Here is a 19,152-nt window from a genome sequence, read left to right on the forward strand (position 1 = left end):
AGACAGAGGGTTGAGAGGGTGAGACAGAGGGGTGAGAGAGTGGGATAGAGTGAGGTGATAGGGTGAGACAGAGAGGGGTGAGAGAGTGGAATGGAGAGGGGTGAGAGGGTGAGACAGAGGGGTGAGAGGGTGAGGGATCTGTATATTGCTATTGCTTGATAAACGTTTCTACTATATGACTACGAGGTAAAGATTGATTTTACCTAAACCCTGGTAGAGATTAGAGGGTAGATAACAGCACTCACATCCTAGGCTTTGATCTACCTAAACCCTGGTAGAGATTAGAGGGTAGATAACAGCACTCACATCCTAGGCCTTGATCTACCTAAACCCTGCTAGAAATTAGAGAGTAGATAACAGCACTCACATCATAGGCCCCGGCCTTGATCTGCTGATAGAGGCGGTGCTGGTCCTCGTCCCAGAATGGAGGGTAACCCACCAATAGGATGTACAGGATCACACCTAGCAGGAAATGACATCATCACCCACAGCAACCAGGAAAGCAAAATCAAAGTCAGTTCAGAGCCCCAGCTGACCCCCGGTCTTTATGTAGACCTGATGTCACTGGGGCTCTTACCATTATATTTATGTAGACCTGACGTCACTGCAGCTCTTACCATTATATTTATGTAGACCTGACGTCACTGCAGCTCTTACCATTATATTTATGTAGACCTGACGTCACTGGGGCTCTTACCATTATATTTATGTAGACCTGACATCACTTCAGCTCTTACCATTATATTTATGTAGACCTGACGTCACTGCAGCTCTTACCAGTATATTTATGTAGACCTGACGTCACTGCAGCTCTTACCATTAAATGTATGTAGACCTGACGTCACTGCAGCTCTTACCATTATATGTATGTAGACCTGACGTCACTGCAGCTCTTACCATAATATTTATGTAGACCTAACATCACTTCAGCTCTTACCATTATATTTATGTAGACCTGACGTCACTTCAGCTCTTACCATTATATTTATGTAGACCTGACGTCACTGCAGCTCTTACCATTATATTTATGTAGACCTGACGTCACTGCAGCTCTTACCATTATATTTATGTAGACCTGACGTCACTTCAGCTCTTACCATTATATTTATGTACACCTGACGTCACTGCAGCTCTTACCATTATATTTATGTAGACCTGACGTCACTGGGGCTCTTACCATTATATTTATGTAGACCTGACATCACTTCAGCTCTTACCATTATATTTATGTAGACCTGACGTCACTGCAGCTCTTACCATTATATTTATGTAGACCTGACGTCACTGGGGCTCTTACCATTATATTTATGTAGACCTGACGTCACTGCAGCTCTTACCATTATATTTATGTAGACCTGACGTCACTTCAGCTCTTACCATTACATTTATGTAGACCTGACGTCACTGCAGCTCTTACCATTATATTTATGTAGACCTGACGTCACTGGGGCTCTTACCATTATATTTATGTACACCTGACGTCACTGCAGCTCTTACCATTATATTTATGTAGACCTGACGTCACTTCAGCTCTTACCATTATATTTATGTACACCTGACGTCACTGCAGCTCTTACCATTATATTTGTATCTGCAACGTCCAACAACATTTTGCCTTTGAAATATGAGCCTGGTGTGAAGGGCTTTAATACAGATGAATGACTGCCCCCCAAAAAATTGTTGACCCCAGGTACAGGTCAGAGGTGAAAGGTCTTTGTTTACCGCAAGCCCACATGTCCACGGGTTTCCCGTACGGGTCTTTCCTCAGGACCTCTGGAGACAAGTAGCCTGGAGTCCCAGCAAAACCTGGGGAACACAAAGACACTTCCAGATGTTTCCATAATTAAAACTCACTGAATTCTACACACTTATTTGGCCCTAAATTTGCAGTGTACACTAAATTCAGTTTATTGACGGAGATACCGTAAATAATCTGATATAGAGATTTAGAAAACCATATTAAAAAATTTGATTTGAATGGAATTTTGCTTAACGAGCAGTAAAACAAGAAATATACATGATGTTGGTTTTGCAGTAGAAATTTAGGGCATTGATTTCTGGTGTTGATAGGAATCACTGATTAAAACAAAGGCTGATTTGTGTAGGATAGCCTGGTTCTCAACAAGGTAAGGACTGATTTGTGTAGGATAGCCTGGTTCTCAACAAAGTTAGGACTGATTTGGTAGGATAGCCTGGTTCTCAACCAGGTTAGGACTGATTTGTGTAGGATAGCCTGGTTCTCAACAAGGTAAGGACTGATTTGTGTAGGATAGCCTGGTTCTCAACAAGGTTAGGACTGATTTGTGTAGGATAGCCTGGTTCTCAAAAAGGTTAGGACTGATTTGTGTAGGATAGCCTGGTTCTCAACAAGGTAAGGACTGATTTGTGTAGGATAGCCTGGTTCTCAACCAGGTTAGGACTGATTTGTGTAGGATAGCCTGGTTCTTGTTGAGATTATGATTTTGGGGTGTCTCATACCCCCCATTCTTACAAAAGCCTAATCCAGGGGTGTGTCATTTCACATTGTATACCTTGATTGTTTTTATCAAGTACTATCAAGTACCAATTTCTGTATTCTGATCAAAGTTATTTCCTATCCTGTTAATGAATGATCCTAATCAACTGTAAGAAATGAATGTATGCGAACCTAGCCTACATTGACAGAAATTATCAAGGGTGTAATCTTGAGTATACTGTAATTGATATTCTGTTATCATTAAATGTTCTCATGGATATCAAGAGATAGTTGAAGACCAAGAGTTTAGATTTGGGTGAAACTAATTGAATAAATATAAATGTGGGAGTGCTGGTTTCTTTGTTTCATTGTTGGAGAAAACAAAGGAAGACGGCATTAGAATTTGGCACCAGTTCTCCTGTATTTTCACACCTTTTGTAACAAAGAATCAACCTTTTGGTCAAGAGTATATAAAGCCCCTGTAACCATAAGTCTTGGAGCAACACATCCTGCAGTAGTGTATCTTCTGATTCAACCCATCCTGGAGTAGTGTATCTTCTGATTCAACCCATCCTGGAGTAGTGTATCTTCTGATTCAACCCATCCTACAGTAGTGTATCTTCTGATTCAACTCATCCTACAGTAGTGTATCTTCTGATTCAACACATCCTGCAGTAGTGTATCTTCTGATTCAACACATCCTGGAGTAGTGTATCTTCTGATTCAACCCATCCTGGAGTAGTGTATCTTCTGATTCAACCCATCCTACAGTAGTGTATCTTCTGATTCAACTCATCCTACAGTAGTGTATCTTCTGATTCAACACATCCTGCAGTAGTGTATCTTCTGATTCAACTCATCCTACAGTAGTGTATCTTCTGATTCAACACATCCTGCAGTAGTGTATCTTCTGATTCAACTCATCCTGCAGTAGTGTATCTTCTGATTCAACACAACCTACAGTAGTGTATCTTCTGATTCAACTCATCCTACAGTAGTGTATCTTCTGATTCAACCCATCCTGCAGTAGTGTATCTTCTGATTCAACTCATCCTTCAGTAGTGTATCTTCTGATTCAACTCATCCTTCAGTAGTGTATCTTCTGATTCAACCCATCCTGCAGTAGCGTATCTTCTGATTCAACCCATCCTGCAGTTAGTGTATCTTCTGATTCAACTCATCCTGCAGTTAGTGTATCTTCTGATTCAACTCATCCTACAGTAGTGTATCTTCTGATTCAACACATCCTGCAGTAGTGTATCTTCTGATTCAACACATCCTACAGTAGTGTATCTTCTGATTCAACTCATCCTGCAGTAGTGTATCTTCTGATTCAACACATCCTACAGTAGTGTGTCTTCTGATTCAACACATCCTACAGTAGTGTATCTTCTGATTCAACACATCCTGCAGTAGTGTATCTTCTGATTCAACACATCCTACAGTAGTTTATCTTCTGATTCAACTCATCCTACAGTAGTGTATCTTCTGATTCAACACATCCTGCAGTAGTGTATCTTCTGATTCTGACGTGGTGTTGACTTGCTCCGATGCAACCGAATAAATCAACATAACCCACTGCTTTCTACGTTTGAAGACTTTTGATTGTAAATCGTATTATAGGGAGTAATATTTTGAGTTTCAACATTCTCAACAAGGTTAGGACTGATTTGTGTAGGATAGCCTGGTTCCCAACCCGGTAAGATGGACTTATCTGTTTAGGATAGCCTGGTTTTCTTGTAATACTCACCAAACCATGCTTGCTGGTCGCCCTGCACCTCGATGGCCAGACCAAAGTCAGCTAGCTTAACCGCCGCCCCCTTCAGCTTACTGGCCAATAAGAGGTTCTCAGGCTGGAGGGGGGCGGAGTCAATGGGTTAGAAGACAGATTTCAGACTGCGCCCTGTTGTCCATAGAAACAGATCTATGACCCACCTAGCCTTATGTTAAGGTCAAGTGTCATCACTATCGGGTCAAGATGAAAAGCCAGAAACACCTTATTTCTGTTCATAAATAAACCTGACCTTATTTCTGTCCATCTAACCCCACCCCACCATCTAACCCCACCCCATCATCTAACCCCACCCCATCATCTAACCCCACCCCATCATCTAACCCCACCCCACCTTCTAACACAACCCCACCATCTAACACCACCCCACCATCTAACCCCACCCCACCATCTAACCCCACCCCATCATCTAACCCCACCCCATCATCTAACCCCACCCCACCTTCTAACACAACCCCACCATCTAACACCACCCCACCATCTAACACCACCCCACCTTCTAACACAACCCCACCATCTAACCCCACCCCACCATCTAACCCCACCCCACCATCTAACCCCACCCCACCATCTAACCCCACCCCACCATCTAACACCACCCCACCTTCTAATATCACCCCACCATCTAACACCACCACACAATCTAACCCCACCCCACCATCTAACCCCACCCCACCTTCTAACACCACCCCACCTTCTAACACCATCTAACACCACCCCACCATCTAACACCACCCCACCTTCTAACACCACCCCACCTTCTAACACCACCACACCATCTAACCCCACCCCACCATCTAACACCACCCCACCATCTAACACCACCCCACCTTCTAACACCACCCCACCTTCTAACACCACCCCACCTTCTAATATCACCCCAGCATCTAACACCACCTCACCATCTAACACCATCTAACCCCACCACACCATCTAACACCACCCCACCTTCTAACACCATCTAACACCACCTCACCTTCTAACACCACCCCACCTTCTAACACCACCCCACCTTCTAATATCACCCCACCATCTAACACCACCTCACCTTCTAACACAACCACACCATCTAACACCATCTAACACCACCACACCTTCTAACACCACCACAACATTATAACACAACCCCATCTTCTAACACCACCACACCTTTTAACACCACCACACTTTCTAACACCACCACACCTTCTAACACCATCGAACACCATTAACCCTGGGTCTTGACCTTAACTATTAACCCTGGGTCATGACCTCAATCATTAACCCTGGGTCATGACCTCAACCATTTATTTGATAAGCAGGCATTGACCTGTGTCTAGGGGCAACTTGATCCTACACACACACACACGTACACACACAGGGGAAAAAAGACAGCAGTTGAACAGGGACACACCAGTATAACAACATGATTATATAGAGAGACACACAATTATATTGAGGACAGTGATCATAACAGATGTGACAATTAAAAGGACAGTGATTATAACAGATGTGATGATGATGAAGAGGACAGTGATTATAACAGATGTGACAATTAAAAGGACAGTGATCATAACAGATGTGACAATTAAAAGGACAGTGATTATAACAGATGTGACAATTAAAAGGACAGTGATCATAACAGATGTGACAATTAAAAGGACAGTGATTATAACAGATGTGACAATTAAAAGGACAGTGATCATAACAGAGGTGATGATGATGAAGAGGACAGTGATTATAACAGAGGTGATGATGATGAAGAGGACAGGGATTTTAATAGAGGTGATGATGATGAAGAGGACAGTGATTATAACAGAGGTGATGATGATGAAGAGGACAGGGATTTTAATAGAGGTGATGATGATGAAGAGGACAGTGATTATAACAGAGGTGAGAATGATGAAGAGGACAGGGATTTTAACAGAGGTGATGATGATGAAGAGGACAGTGATTATAACAGAGGTGATGATGATGAAGAGGACAGGGATTTTAATAGAGGTGATGATGATGAAGAGGACAGTGATTATAACAGAGGTGAGAATGATGAAGAGGACAGGGATTTTAACAGAGGTGATGATGATGAAGAGGACAGTGATTATAACAGAGGTGATGATGATGAAGAGGACAGGGATTTTAATAGAGGTGATGATGATGAAGAGGACAGTGATTATAACAGAGGTGAGAATGATGAAGAGGACAGGGATTTTAACAGAGGTGATGATGATGAAGAGGACAGTGATTATAACAGAGGTGATGATGATGAAGAGGACAGGGATTTTAACAGAGGTGATGATGATGAAGAGGACAGTGATTATAACAGAGGTGATGATGATGAAGAGGACAGTGATTATAACAGAGGTGATGATGACGGTGATGAGGACAGTGATTATAACAGAGGTGATGATGATGAAGAGGACAGTGATTATAACAGAGGTGATGATGACGGTGATGAGGACAGTGATTATAACAGAGGTGATGATGATGAAGAGGACAGCGATTATAACAGATGTGATGATGATGATGATCTGATCACACAAACCTTCAGGTCTCTGTGTACGATCCCATTGACATGGCAGTGATGAACGCTCTCCAGAATCTGCTGTATACAGTGACTGAGGGAGAGAGAGGAAAACTGGTAAAGTTAGAACCTGCTACAGAACACAGTTACATTGAACCCTCATTTGGGATTCATAAGCATTTTATTGGTCAGAGCTGAACGCTAATGGCCCTCCAGGGCAGCCCCCAGACCCCCTTCAACTGGATCAAAAGTCCACTTTCCTTTTTCATAGACGCTAAAGGCCTGTTCATCATAGACAGTGGCACCCAGGGCTTCTGCCCTTTTAAAATAGCCAACTGACACTTCCCATTGGTTAAGAAAGGACATGTGAGTCCAACCAGCTCAGCCAGATCATCTGTTCTCCTCTCTACTCCTCTCTACTCCTCTCTACTCCTCTCCACCCCTCTCTACTCCTCTCTACTCCTCTCTACTCCTCTCTTCTCCTCTCCACGCCTCTCTACTCCTCTCTACTCCTCTCTTCTCCTCTCTACTCCTCTCTACTCCTCTCCACCGCTCTCTTCACCTCTCTACTCCTCTCTTCTCTCTACTCCTCTCTACTCCTCTCTTCTCCTCTCTACTCCTCTCTTCTCCTCTCTACTCCTCTCTACTTCCCTCTAAACCTCTCTATTGCTCTCTACTCCTCTCTTCTCCTCTCTACTCCTCTCCACCTCTCTACTCCTCTCTACTCCTCTCTTCTCCTCTCCACCCCTCTCTTCGCCTCTCTACTCCTCTCTTCTCCTCTCTACTCCTCTCTACTCCTCTCTTCTCCTCTCTACTCCTCTCTTCACCTCTCTACTCCTCTCTACTCCTCTCTACTCCTCTCCACCCCTCTCTTCACCTCTATACTCCTCTCTTCTCCTCTTTTCTCCTCTCTACTCCTCTCTACTCCTCTCTTCTCCTCTCTACTCCTCTCTACTTCCCTCTAAACCTCTCTATTGCTCTCTACTCCTCACTTCTCCTCTCGTCTCCTCTCTACTCCTCTCTACTCCTCTCCAACCCTCTCTACTCCTCTCTTCTCCTCTCCACACCTCTCTACTCCTCTCTACTCCTCTCTACTCCTCTCCACCCCTCTCTTCTCCTCTCTACTCCTCTCTTCTCCTCTCTACTCCTCTCCACCCCTCTCTACTCCTCTCTTCTCTCCACCCCTCTCTACTCCTCTCTACTCCTCTCCACCCCTCTCTTCACCTCTCTACTCCTCTCTACTCCTCTCTTCTCCTCTCTACTCCTCTCTTCTCCTCTCTACTCCTCTCTACTCCTCTCTTCTCCTCTCTACTCCTCTCTTCTCCTCTCTACTCCTCTCTACTCCTCTCTTCACCTCTCTACTCCTCTCTACTCCTCTCTACTCCTCTCTTCTCCTCTCTACTCCTCTCTACTCCTCTCTTCTCCTCTCTACTCCTCTCTACTTCCCTCTACTTCCCTCTAAACCTCTCTATTGCTCTCTACTTTAACCAGGCTCCTGATAATCTCCAACCCTCTCTTCACCTCTCTACTCCTCTCTTCACCTCTCTTCTCCTCTCTACTCCTCTTTACTCCTCTCTACTCCTCTCTACTCCTCTCCACCCCTCTCTACTCCTCTCTACTCCTCTCTACTCCTCTCTTCTCCTCTCCACGCCTCTCTACTCCTCTCTACTCCTCTCTTCTCCTCTCTACTCCTCTCTACTCCTCTCCACCGCTCTCTTCACCTCTCTACTCCTCTCTTCTCTCTACTCCTCTCTACTCCTCTCTACTCCTCTCTTCTCCTCTCTACTCCTCTCTTCTCCTCTCTACTCCTCTCTACTTCCCTCTAAACCTCTCTATTGCTCTCTACTCCTCTCTTCTCCTCTCTACTCCTCTCCACCTCTCTACTCCTCTCTACTCCTCTCTTCTCCTCTCCACCCCTCTCTTCGCCTCTCTACTCCTCTCTTCTCCTCTCTACTCCTCTCTACTCCTCTCTTCTCCTCTCTACTCCTCTCTTCACCTCTCTACTCCTCTCTACTCCTCTCTACTCCTCTCCACCCCTCTCTTCACCTCTATACTCCTCTCTTCTCCTCTTTTCTCCTCTCTACTCCTCTCTACTCCTCTCTTCTCCTCTCTACTCCTCTCTACTTCCCTCTAAACCTCTCTATTGCTCTCTACTCCTCACTTCTCCTCTCGTCTCCTCTCTACTCCTCTCTACTCCTCTCCAACCCTCTCTACTCCTCTCTTCTCCTCTCCACCCCTCTCTACTCCTCTCTACTCCTCTCTACTCCTCTCCACCCCTCTCTTCTCCTCTCTACTCCTCTCTTCTCCTCTCTACTCCTCTCCACCCCTCTCTACTCCTCTCTTCTCTCCACCCCTCTCTACTCCTCTCTACTCCTCTCCACCCCTCTCTTCACCTCTCTACTCCTCTCTTCTCCTCTCTACTCCTCTCTTCTCCTCTCTACTCCTCTCTACTCCTCTCTTCTCCTCTCTACTCCTCTCTTCTCCTCTCTACTCCTCTCTACTCCTCTCTTCACCTCTCTACTCCTCTCTACTCCTCTCTACTCCTCTCTTCTCCTCTCTACTCCTCTCTACTCCTCTCTTCTCCTCTCTACTCCTCTCTACTTCCCTCTACTTCCCTCTAAACCTCTCTATTGCTCTCTACTTTAACCAGGCTCCTGATAATCTCCAACCCTCTCTTCACCTCTCTACTCCTCTCTTCACCTCTCTTCTCCTCTCTACTCCTCTTTACTCCTCTCTTCTCCTCTCTACTCCTCTCTACTCCCCTCTACTCCTCTACTCCTCTCCTCTCATGTGGTTGAGCAGTGAGAGTCTGGGAAGCTGCCAGGGTGGTTAATGATGGCCTTGGTTCTATATGTCACAATTATAAATAGCTTTAAAGAGGTTAGATGTATCACACCTCAGATGCAGCCATATGTGACAATACACACACACACACACACTTGTGAACAGACTGTGAGAGGGGACACTGAGACAGTGATGTATCAATCCTGCCAACATTAGCAGTGTGTGTATGTGTTGTGTGTGTGTCACGTGTGTGTGTGTTGTGTGTGTATCACGTGTGTGTGTGTCACATGTGTGTGTTGTGTGTGTGTTGTGTGTGTGTCACGTGTGTGTGTGTGTGTTGTGTGTGTGTCACGTGTGTGTGTGTGTTGTGTGTGTGTCACGTGTGTGTGTGTGTCACGTGTGTGTGTTGTGTGTGTGTCACGTGTGTGTGTGTTGTGTGTGTGTGTCACGTGTGTTTGTTGTGTGTGTGTCACGTGTGTGTGTGTTGTGTGTGTATCACGTGTGTGTGTGTTGTGTGTGTGTGTCACGTGTGTGTGTTGTGTGTGTGTCACGTGTGTGTGTGTTGTGTGTGTGTGTCACGTGTGTGTGTGTTGTGTGTGTGTGTCACGTGTGTTTGTTGTGTGTGTGTCACGTGTGTGTGTGTTGTGTGTGTATCACGTGTGTGTGTGTTGTGTGTGTGTCACGTGTGTGTGTTGTGTGTGTGTCACGTGTGTGTGTGTTGTGTGTGTGTGTCACGTGTGTGTGTGTTGTGTGTGTGTGTCACGTGTGTTTGTTGTGTGTGTGTCACGTGTGTGTGTGTTGTGTGTGTATCACGTGTGTGTGTGTGTGCCACCTTGCGTCAGCCTCGCTGTAGTATTCCCTCGCCACGATGTCTTCAAACAGCTCTCCCCCGGTCACCCTGTAAACACACAGGGTCTGTGGGGTGTCTCTCACAGGGAACAATTATCCCTTCAATAGCAGTTTTTCCTGGATGAACTACTTAATTTAACACATTGTTTCAGGGCATGCAGGAAAATCTATTTAATTTACCTACATTGTGCCAAACTAATCTACGGTAAACACGCCACCATGTTCAGTGATTCTCTCTCTTTATTAGTGAAAAAGACTGATGAGAGAAAAATGAGAGAGATAGAGGAAAATATTTATAAAGGGGTGAGAGATAGAATAAGTGATTGATAAAGGGATTAGAGAGATAGAGGAAGAGATTGATAAAGGGGTGAGAGAGATAGATGAAGAGATTGATAAAGGGGAGAGAGAGATAGATGTAGAGATTGACAGGGAGATGATGTGATAGATGTAGAGATTGATAAAGGGATTAGCAACAAAGATATACTCACAGATCAAACACCAGGTAGTGAAATCCCTCCTCCGATATGCTGTCATGGAGACGCACTGACAACAACAAGAAGAAGACAGGCAACAGTAGAAGAGAAGAGGTCAAGAGGTCAAGACATCCGCATCCTCAGATCAGAGAGGTGGTCATAATTCTATGTTCTTTCAGTGACCCCAAATGGAACCATCGTTCTTACTACGATGTCCTTGAAGAACAGTTCAGAAGGTACGTCCCACTATAAACAGCCTAGTGAAAACAGATCTATGTTGTAAGGAATGTGAGACGTAATGATGGTTTTCTTACCAATATTAGGATGTTTCAGTAGACGGCAAATCCTGGCCTCTCTCTCAAGCTTCTGGTGATCTGGAGAGGACGGGAATGTATTAGGAATAAAGAAGTGAGGGGGAGAGACCTGGTAAACTCTAATTAATGATCAAAAGCTTAGAAAAGCATTGACAAAGTACTGGCTCATTGAATGCAGCCTTGTTGAAAAGAGAAAGCCACAGAAAACCTGTCTCCTTGTAAAGAACAGGCACAATATGAGACAATTAGAGAACATTACTACTGAAATGTGAATCCATAATCAAACGTTTCAAAAGCCTCTCAGATAAAAAAGAAACGTCCAATCCTATTAGGAGAGAACAGCGAGAGCTGGAGAAATAGTAGACCCTGTTTTCCCTCAGACTCAGCAGATCATCCATGCCTGACAGTAGAGGACATGTGTGTCTGTGTGTGTCTGTGTGTGTGTGTCTGTGTGTGTGTGTCTGTGTGTGTGTGTGTGTGTGTGTGTCTGTGTGTGTGTGTGTTTGTGTGTTTGTGTGTGTCTGTGTGTTGGAGGACAACACAGCTGGCAAAGATAACTGATGGAAAGACTATAAATATATAAACTTCCACTATGTTTCACCTGCCCTCTCTCTCTCCAATCAATCTATTATCAAATGGTACCCTATTCCCTATATAGTACACTACTTTAACCAGAGTCCTATGGAGAGATGACACCCTATTCCCTATATAGTACACTACTTTAACCAGAGCCCTATGGAGAGGTGACACCCTATTCCCTATATAGTACACTACTTTAACCAGCGTCCTATGGAGAGATGACACCCTATTCCCTATATAGTACACTACTTTAACCAGAGCCCTATGGAGAGATGACACCCAATTCCCTATATAGTACACTACTTTAACCAGAGTCCTATGGAGAGATGACACCCTATTCCCTATATAGTACACTACTTTAACCAGAGCCCTATGGAGAGATGACACCCTATTCCCTATATAGTACACTACTTTAACCAGAGTCCTATGGAGAGATGACACCCTATTCCCTATATAGTACACTACTTTAACCAGAGTCCTATGGAGAGATGACACCCTATTCCCTATATAGTACACTACTTTAACCAGAGTCCTATGGAGAGGTGACACCCTATTCCCTATATAGTACACTACTTTAACCAGAGCCCTATGGGGAGATGACACCCTATTCCCTATATAGTACACTACTTTAACCAGAGCCCTATGGAGAGATGACACCCTATTCCCTATATAGTACACTACTTTAACCAGAGTCCTATGGAGAGATGACACCCTATTCCCTATATAGTACACTACTTTAACCAGAGCCCTATGGAGAGGTGACACCCTATTCCCTATATAGTACACTACTTTAACCAGCGTCCTATGGAGAGATGACACCCTATTCCCTATATAGTACACTACTTTAACCAGAGCCCTATGGAGAGATGACACCCAATTCCCTATATAGTACACTACTTTAACCAGAGTCCTATGGAGAGATGACACCCTATTCCCTATATAGTACACTACTTTAACCAGAGCCCTATGGAGAGATGACACCCTATTCCCTATATAGTACACTACTTTAACCAGAGTCCTATGGAGAGATGACACCCTATTCCCTATATAGTACACTACTTTAACCAGAGTCCTATGGAGAGATGACACCCTATTCCCTATATAGTACACTACTTTAACCAGAGTCCTATGGAGAGATGACACCCTATTCCCTATATAGTACACTACTTTAACCAGAGTCCTATGGAGAGGTGACACCCTATTCCCTATATAGTACACTACTTTAACCAGAGCCCTATGGGGAGATGACACCCTATTCCCTATATAGTACACTACTTTAACCAGAGCCCTATGGAGAGATGACACCCTATTCCCTATATAGTACACTACTTTAACCAGAGTCCTATGGAGAGATGACACCCTATTCCCTATATAGTACACTACTTTAACCAGAGCCCTATGGGGAGATGACACCCTATTCCCTATATAGTACACTACTATAACCAGAGTCCTATGGAGAGATGACACCCTATTCCCTATATAGTACACTACTTTAACCAGAGCCCTATGGAGAGATGACACCCTATTCCCTATAAAGTACACTACTTTAACCAGAGTCCTATGGAGAGATGACACCCTATTCCCTATATAGTACACTACTTTAACCAGAGTCCTATGGAGAGATGACACCCTATTCCCTATATAGTACACTACTTTAACCAGAGCCCTATGGAGAGGTGACACCCTATTCCCTATATAGTACACTACTTTAACCAGCGTCCTATGGAGAGATGACACCCTATTCCCTATATAGTACACTACTTTAACCAGAGCCCTATGGAGAGATGACACCCAATTCCCTATATAGTACACTACTTTAACCAGAGACCTATGGAGAGATGACACCCTATTCCCTATATAGTACACTACTTTAACCAGAGCCCTATGGAGAGATGACACCCTATTCCCTATATAGTACACTACTTTAACCAGAGTCCTATGGAGAGATGACACCCTATTCCCTATATAGTACATTACTTTAACCAGAGTCCTATGGAGAGATGACACCCTATTCCCTATATAGTACACTACTTTAACCAGAGTCCTATGGAGAGATGACACCCTATTCCCTATATAGTACACTACTTTAACCAGAGTCCTATGGAGAGGTGACACCCTATTCCCTATATAGTACACTACTTTAACCAGAGCCCTATGGGGAGATGACACCCTATTCCCTATATAGTACACTACTTTAACCAGAGCCCTATGGAGAGATGACACCCTATTCCCTATATAGTACACTACTTTAACCAGAGTCCTATGGAGAGATGACACCCTATTCCCTATATAGTACACTACTTTAACCAGAGCCCTATGGAGAGGTGACACCCTATTCCCTATATAGTACACTACTTTAACCAGAGTCCTATGGAGAGATGACACCCTATTGCCTATCTAGTACACTACTTTAACCAGAGCCCTATGGAGAGATGACACCATATTCCCTAAAAAATTTCACCTGCTTTTGTAAATAACTGTTTCCTACTGAAGGAGTGCGAGATTCAAACACCATTAAGTCAACGTGGAAAAGCTGACAACCAACCAAACAAGCAACCAAGGACAACCAAACCCCTCTATCACGTCAAACCCCTCTATCACGTCAAACCCCTCTATCACGTCAAACCCCTCTATCACGTCAAACCCCTCTATCACGTCAAACCCCTCTATCACGTCAAACCTCTCTATCACGTCAAACCTCTCTATCACGTCAAACCCCTCTATCACGTCAAACCCCTCTATCACGTCAAACCTCTCTATCACGTCAAACCCCTCTATCACGTCAAACCCCTCTATCACGTCAAACCTCTCTATCACGTCAAACCCCTCTATCACGTCAAACCCCTCTATCACGTCAAACCCCTCTATCACGTCAAACCCCTCTATCAAGTCAAACCCCTCTATCACGTCAAACCTCTCTATCACGTCAAACCCCTCTATCACGTCAAACCCCTCTAGGAGTAAAGTCACCCATCTGTCCATCTCTCACTCTTTCACTTATCCCCACCTTCTGTATCCAGGGTTATTTAAATCATGACCGTATCAACGGTTTGACTCAGGAACCAGTGAGTCAGATACAGAGCTGTTTGATTCAGGAACCAGTGAGTCAGATACAGAGCTGTTTGATTCAGGAACCAATGAGTCAGATACAGAGCTGTTTGATTCAGGAACCAATGAGTCAGATACAGAGCTGTTTGATTCACTGGACAGAGGAAGGACGACCTGTTCCATTTTGCCTCAGGATGGGGATGGAGAGAGAGAGAGAGAGAGGGGGAGAGATGTGGATAAAGAGATGTGCTTAGATACTGAAATAATGAGATAGTTCTGAGATAATGAGCTAAAGAGAAAGGATTGGAGAAATTACACAGAGAAAAGCTTATTTAGCTACTCACCACAAGAAAGGGTATATTTTCATCTATAGGGTTATGTTTACAGTAAAACCTATAATTAAACATAGTTTTACATTAAGGCATTAGGGGTTGAGTTTAGGCTTGGACCTTAATTTCAGGTCTTAAGCTTAGGTAATACAGTTTAACGTTTGGGGGTAGGGTATCAGGAAAATATGGAATAAAACATTTTTGTTTCCTGAAAGGTCTTGGATATCATGTCAACCTCCCCTGGTAGCAAGGTCACCAATCTGTCCATCTCTCTCTTTCTATTGAGGGATCATCTATTTTTCAATCATGCCCATCTTCCATCTCTCCATTTTCTCTCTCTCTCTCCTCCGCAGGTACTCTACCTCCCAGCCAGCTGGACATCTGTTGTCTAGCAACTCCTCAACCAATCATAGTGCTCTGTACCCTCCACCTACCAACTCCACCATCTATTCTCTGCTCAACCATCTCCCTCCTCTACCATCTCTGTCCTCTACCATCTCTGTCCTCTACCATCTCCCTCCTCTACCATCTCTGTCCTCTACCATCTCTGTCCTCTACCATCTCTGTCCTCTACCATCTCTGTCCTCTACCATCTCTTCCACGTGATACACAAAACACACACAGACAGACACACACACACACCCACGAGTCCCCCAAACTTCCCACATGCAAAAGCCCCCATCGGTAACAATTCAAAACTAGGTTAACCTCCTCTCTAATTTTGTCTCTCTTCCTCTGTCTCTCTTCCTCGGTCTCTCTTCCTCGGTCTCTCTTCCTCTGTCTCTCTCGCCTCTCTTCCTCTCTTACATTTCAATTCTGCTTGAGAATTTTACTGGCATCTGTAAGACATCTTTACAAAAACCTATGAAAAACAACCAGAACTTTTAAGTAAACATTACACAAATAAAGGTATTGAAATGTTGAAGGACAGGTGGTCAGAAAGTGCAGCTCTGTTTCCACCTCATTCTGTAAGTAGTGTTCACATAGCCTGTCTTCTCTGGACAGCCAGGTCTGCCTATCAGGGCCTCTCTTGCCTATCAGCAAGGCTATGCTCACTGAGTATCTACATAGTCAAAGTTTCTCTTAATTGTGGGTCAGTAAAAGTGGTCAGTTATTCTGCCACTGCGAACTTGGTTAAGAGCAGGGCAGCATTCCAGTTTGGCTGATTCTCCCCAGTGTGCCAAAAGATTCTCTTGTTGTTTTCTCATGATTTGATAAGGAGTGATTTTGTTGCTGTCCTGGGGCTCTGTGGGCTCTGCTTTTGTTTATGAACAAAGCTCCAAGACCAGCTGGCTGAGGGGATCTTGTCCACATTAATCTCTGTGTAGATGAGGGCTTTGCTGTCCATCGCTCTCTCTGTCCTTCTCTCTCAGGCACACTTTCTCGCTTCCTCCATCCCTCTATCTCGCTTCATCCATCCCTCTATCTCTCCCTTGCTTGCTCTATCCTTCTATCTCTCATTATTTTTTCATCCCTTTATCTCTCTCTCCCTCAAAATACACACTGAATCTACGACAGACACTGGCCTGTAGTTAGTCCACTCTGTGTTTGTGTGTGTGTCTTTAAGTAGGTTGATTCATTATGACTCGAGTGTGTCAGACTGTGTGACATTTCACTAGTCAGCACATCACACTAGAGACCACGCAGAGAAAGCGTGGTGTGTATGTCTGTGTGTTTCAGCTTACGTGGTCCAGACAGACGATATGTCTCTCTTCATCACTTTCCAGGTCTCTCGCCAACAAAATTCAAATACAGACATTACAATTCACTTCAGAATCAATCAGTTCCCTTCAGAATCAAACATTTCAATTTATTTCAGAATCCAAGAAGAAATATAGAACTCATAGGTTTAGGGGTTGTTTAGGGGTTGAAACATTGAACTCATAGGTTTAGGGGTTGAAACATTGAACTCATAGGTTTAGGGGTTGTTTAGGGGTTGAAACATTGAACTCATAGGTTTAGGATCAGGTTTGACTTAAAGAACCACAAGGCGATAACGGTGAACTGGCCCGATGCATCTCATTCAATAACTTTGGGTAGCAGGCAAAACAGTTATGAAAGGGGATATTATTTACTGGGTTGCATTTAGGAGTCAAAAGTAAGGCAACCTAAAGATTAATTTTAAAAGGACATCTTCCAAACTCCTTTAAAGAATGACAAGCTGTAGGATTAACTCTCAGACCAACTGCTTACAGAAACAGCAGAGGCAGCTATTTTCCAGGCAGATTATATGAGCAGGGAAAACAGCTGAATAACCTTTTTGAAAGACTGGCAAAGAACAGAACAGCACCAAAAACTGTCTCTTGACTGGCTACCCATAAGAGTGGGGTCTGGCCCAACGCTGTCCCATCATCAGCTACCAATAACTCCCCACTCTGGCCCAACGCTGTCCCTTCATCAGCTACCCATAACTCCCCACTCTGGCCCAACGCTGTCCCTTCATCAGCTACCCATAACTCCCCACTCTGGCCCAACGCTGTCCCATCATCAGCTACCCATAACTCCCCACTCTGGCCCAACGCTGTCCCTTCATCAGCTACCCATAACTCCCCACTCTGGCCCAACGCTGTCCCTTCATCAGCTACCCATAACTCCCCACTCTGGCCCAACGCTGTCCCATCATCAGCTACCCATAACTCCCCACTCTGGCCCAACGCTGTCCCATAATCAGCTACCCATAACTCCCCACTCTGGCCCAACGCTGTCCCTTCATCAGCTACCCATAACTCCCCACTCTGGCCCAACGCTGTCCCATCATCAGCTACCCATAACTCCCGAATCTGGCCCAACGCTGTCCCATCATCAGCTACCCATAATTCCCAAATCTGGCCCAACGCTGTCCCATCATCAGCTACCCATAACTCCCCACTCTGGCCCAACGCTATCCCTTCATCAGCTACCCATAACTCCCCACTCTGGCCCAACGCTGTCCCATCATCAGCTACCCATAACTCCCCACTCTGGCCCAACGCTGTCCCTTCATCAGCTACCCATAACTCCCCACTCTGGCCCAACGCTGTCCCATCATCAGCTACCCATAAGTCCCTGCTTTGGCAAAACGCTGTCCCTTGACTTCCTATCCATAACTCCCTACACTGGCCCAACGCTGTATCACCCCTCGGACCTTCATTTCTTTTTTATAACAGAATGTGATTATGTCCTGATGATGTCACGCCGTCTCTCAGGCAAAACACAGAACCTCTGGAAAGTATTTCAAATAAGACTAACTAGATAAAACTGTTAGCTTTATAGAACTGGCTCTTTTTTTGGACATTAATGAATCTATCAGAAGACATACCTCCAATGACTTCCCATTCAATTCAACCAAACGTATCTTTTATAGACTTCAAAAACTGTCCACCAGCAACTCGGGCCCAGTTCTGGTGCCAACTGAGGAAGACTTACAGGGCTGGATTTCCTGTTGACCCAGTTGGGTAGGTCAACGTTGAACCTTTTGCCCCGGACTCCAGATGGTGCCATTGTACAGAAAATATTCCTCAGACTTCATATGAAAAGCAAGTATCACCTGCAGCAACTACATGAATGAGAGGGCTTGCAACTAGCTAATTTGCTATTTTATGATTGAACATGCCTAATTGCACGGCATTTCACCAATGATTCTTCGTGCATTTGGGTCAGTAACGGCCCCCCTGCTTCACCTCTCCAAACTCATTTATTAGTGTTACAATGACCTCCTTTATGCATGCATTGACGTTTCACTGACGAGACAAACATCTCAGACAGACGTTTTATCGTGATATCTGACCGCTCTCTTGTCATCCATCCTTCTTCTCTCCCTCCCACTTTCTACTTGTCTTTCGCTCGTCTCACTCCTCCCTTTCTCCTCATTCTCTCTCGTCTCTCGGCCTGACCCCAAAAGACCTGTAGGAACAGCAGCTTCAAGGACAAACCACATACACACACACACAAACACACACTAACAAAAACACACAAAGCCTTTCCAACAGCTATGGACTGCAGTGAGGAGAAAGAGACTGAAAAAGAAAGATCTCTCTAATTAAGGGTGAC

General features: G+C 44.5%; 1 protein-coding gene across 2 annotated transcripts in view; it reads right to left on the reverse strand.

Moving 5' to 3' along the window:
• The window catches only part of camk2d2 (calcium/calmodulin-dependent protein kinase (CaM kinase) II delta 2), a 44,379-nt gene that overhangs the window by 17,032 nt on the left and 8,195 nt on the right, over positions 1–19,152 (reverse strand). For both annotated transcript variants that reach the window (XM_029118343.2, XM_029118344.2), the window contains exons 3-9: positions 11,168–11,227; positions 10,869–10,923; positions 10,364–10,429; positions 6,769–6,841; positions 4,206–4,308; positions 1,723–1,806; positions 368–462 (exon numbers count right to left, since the gene is read on the reverse strand). In XM_029118343.2, the coding sequence (XP_028974176.1) occupies positions 368–462; positions 1,723–1,806; positions 4,206–4,308; positions 6,769–6,841; positions 10,364–10,429; positions 10,869–10,923; positions 11,168–11,227 (536 nt within the window). The remainder of the gene's footprint in view (positions 1–367; positions 463–1,722; positions 1,807–4,205; positions 4,309–6,768; positions 6,842–10,363; positions 10,430–10,868; positions 10,924–11,167; positions 11,228–19,152) is intronic.

Source organism: Esox lucius, chromosome 25, assembly GCF_011004845.1.
Source record: "Esox lucius isolate fEsoLuc1 chromosome 25, fEsoLuc1.pri, whole genome shotgun sequence".
NCBI classification, from domain to species: domain Eukaryota; kingdom Metazoa; phylum Chordata; class Actinopteri; order Esociformes; family Esocidae; genus Esox; species Esox lucius.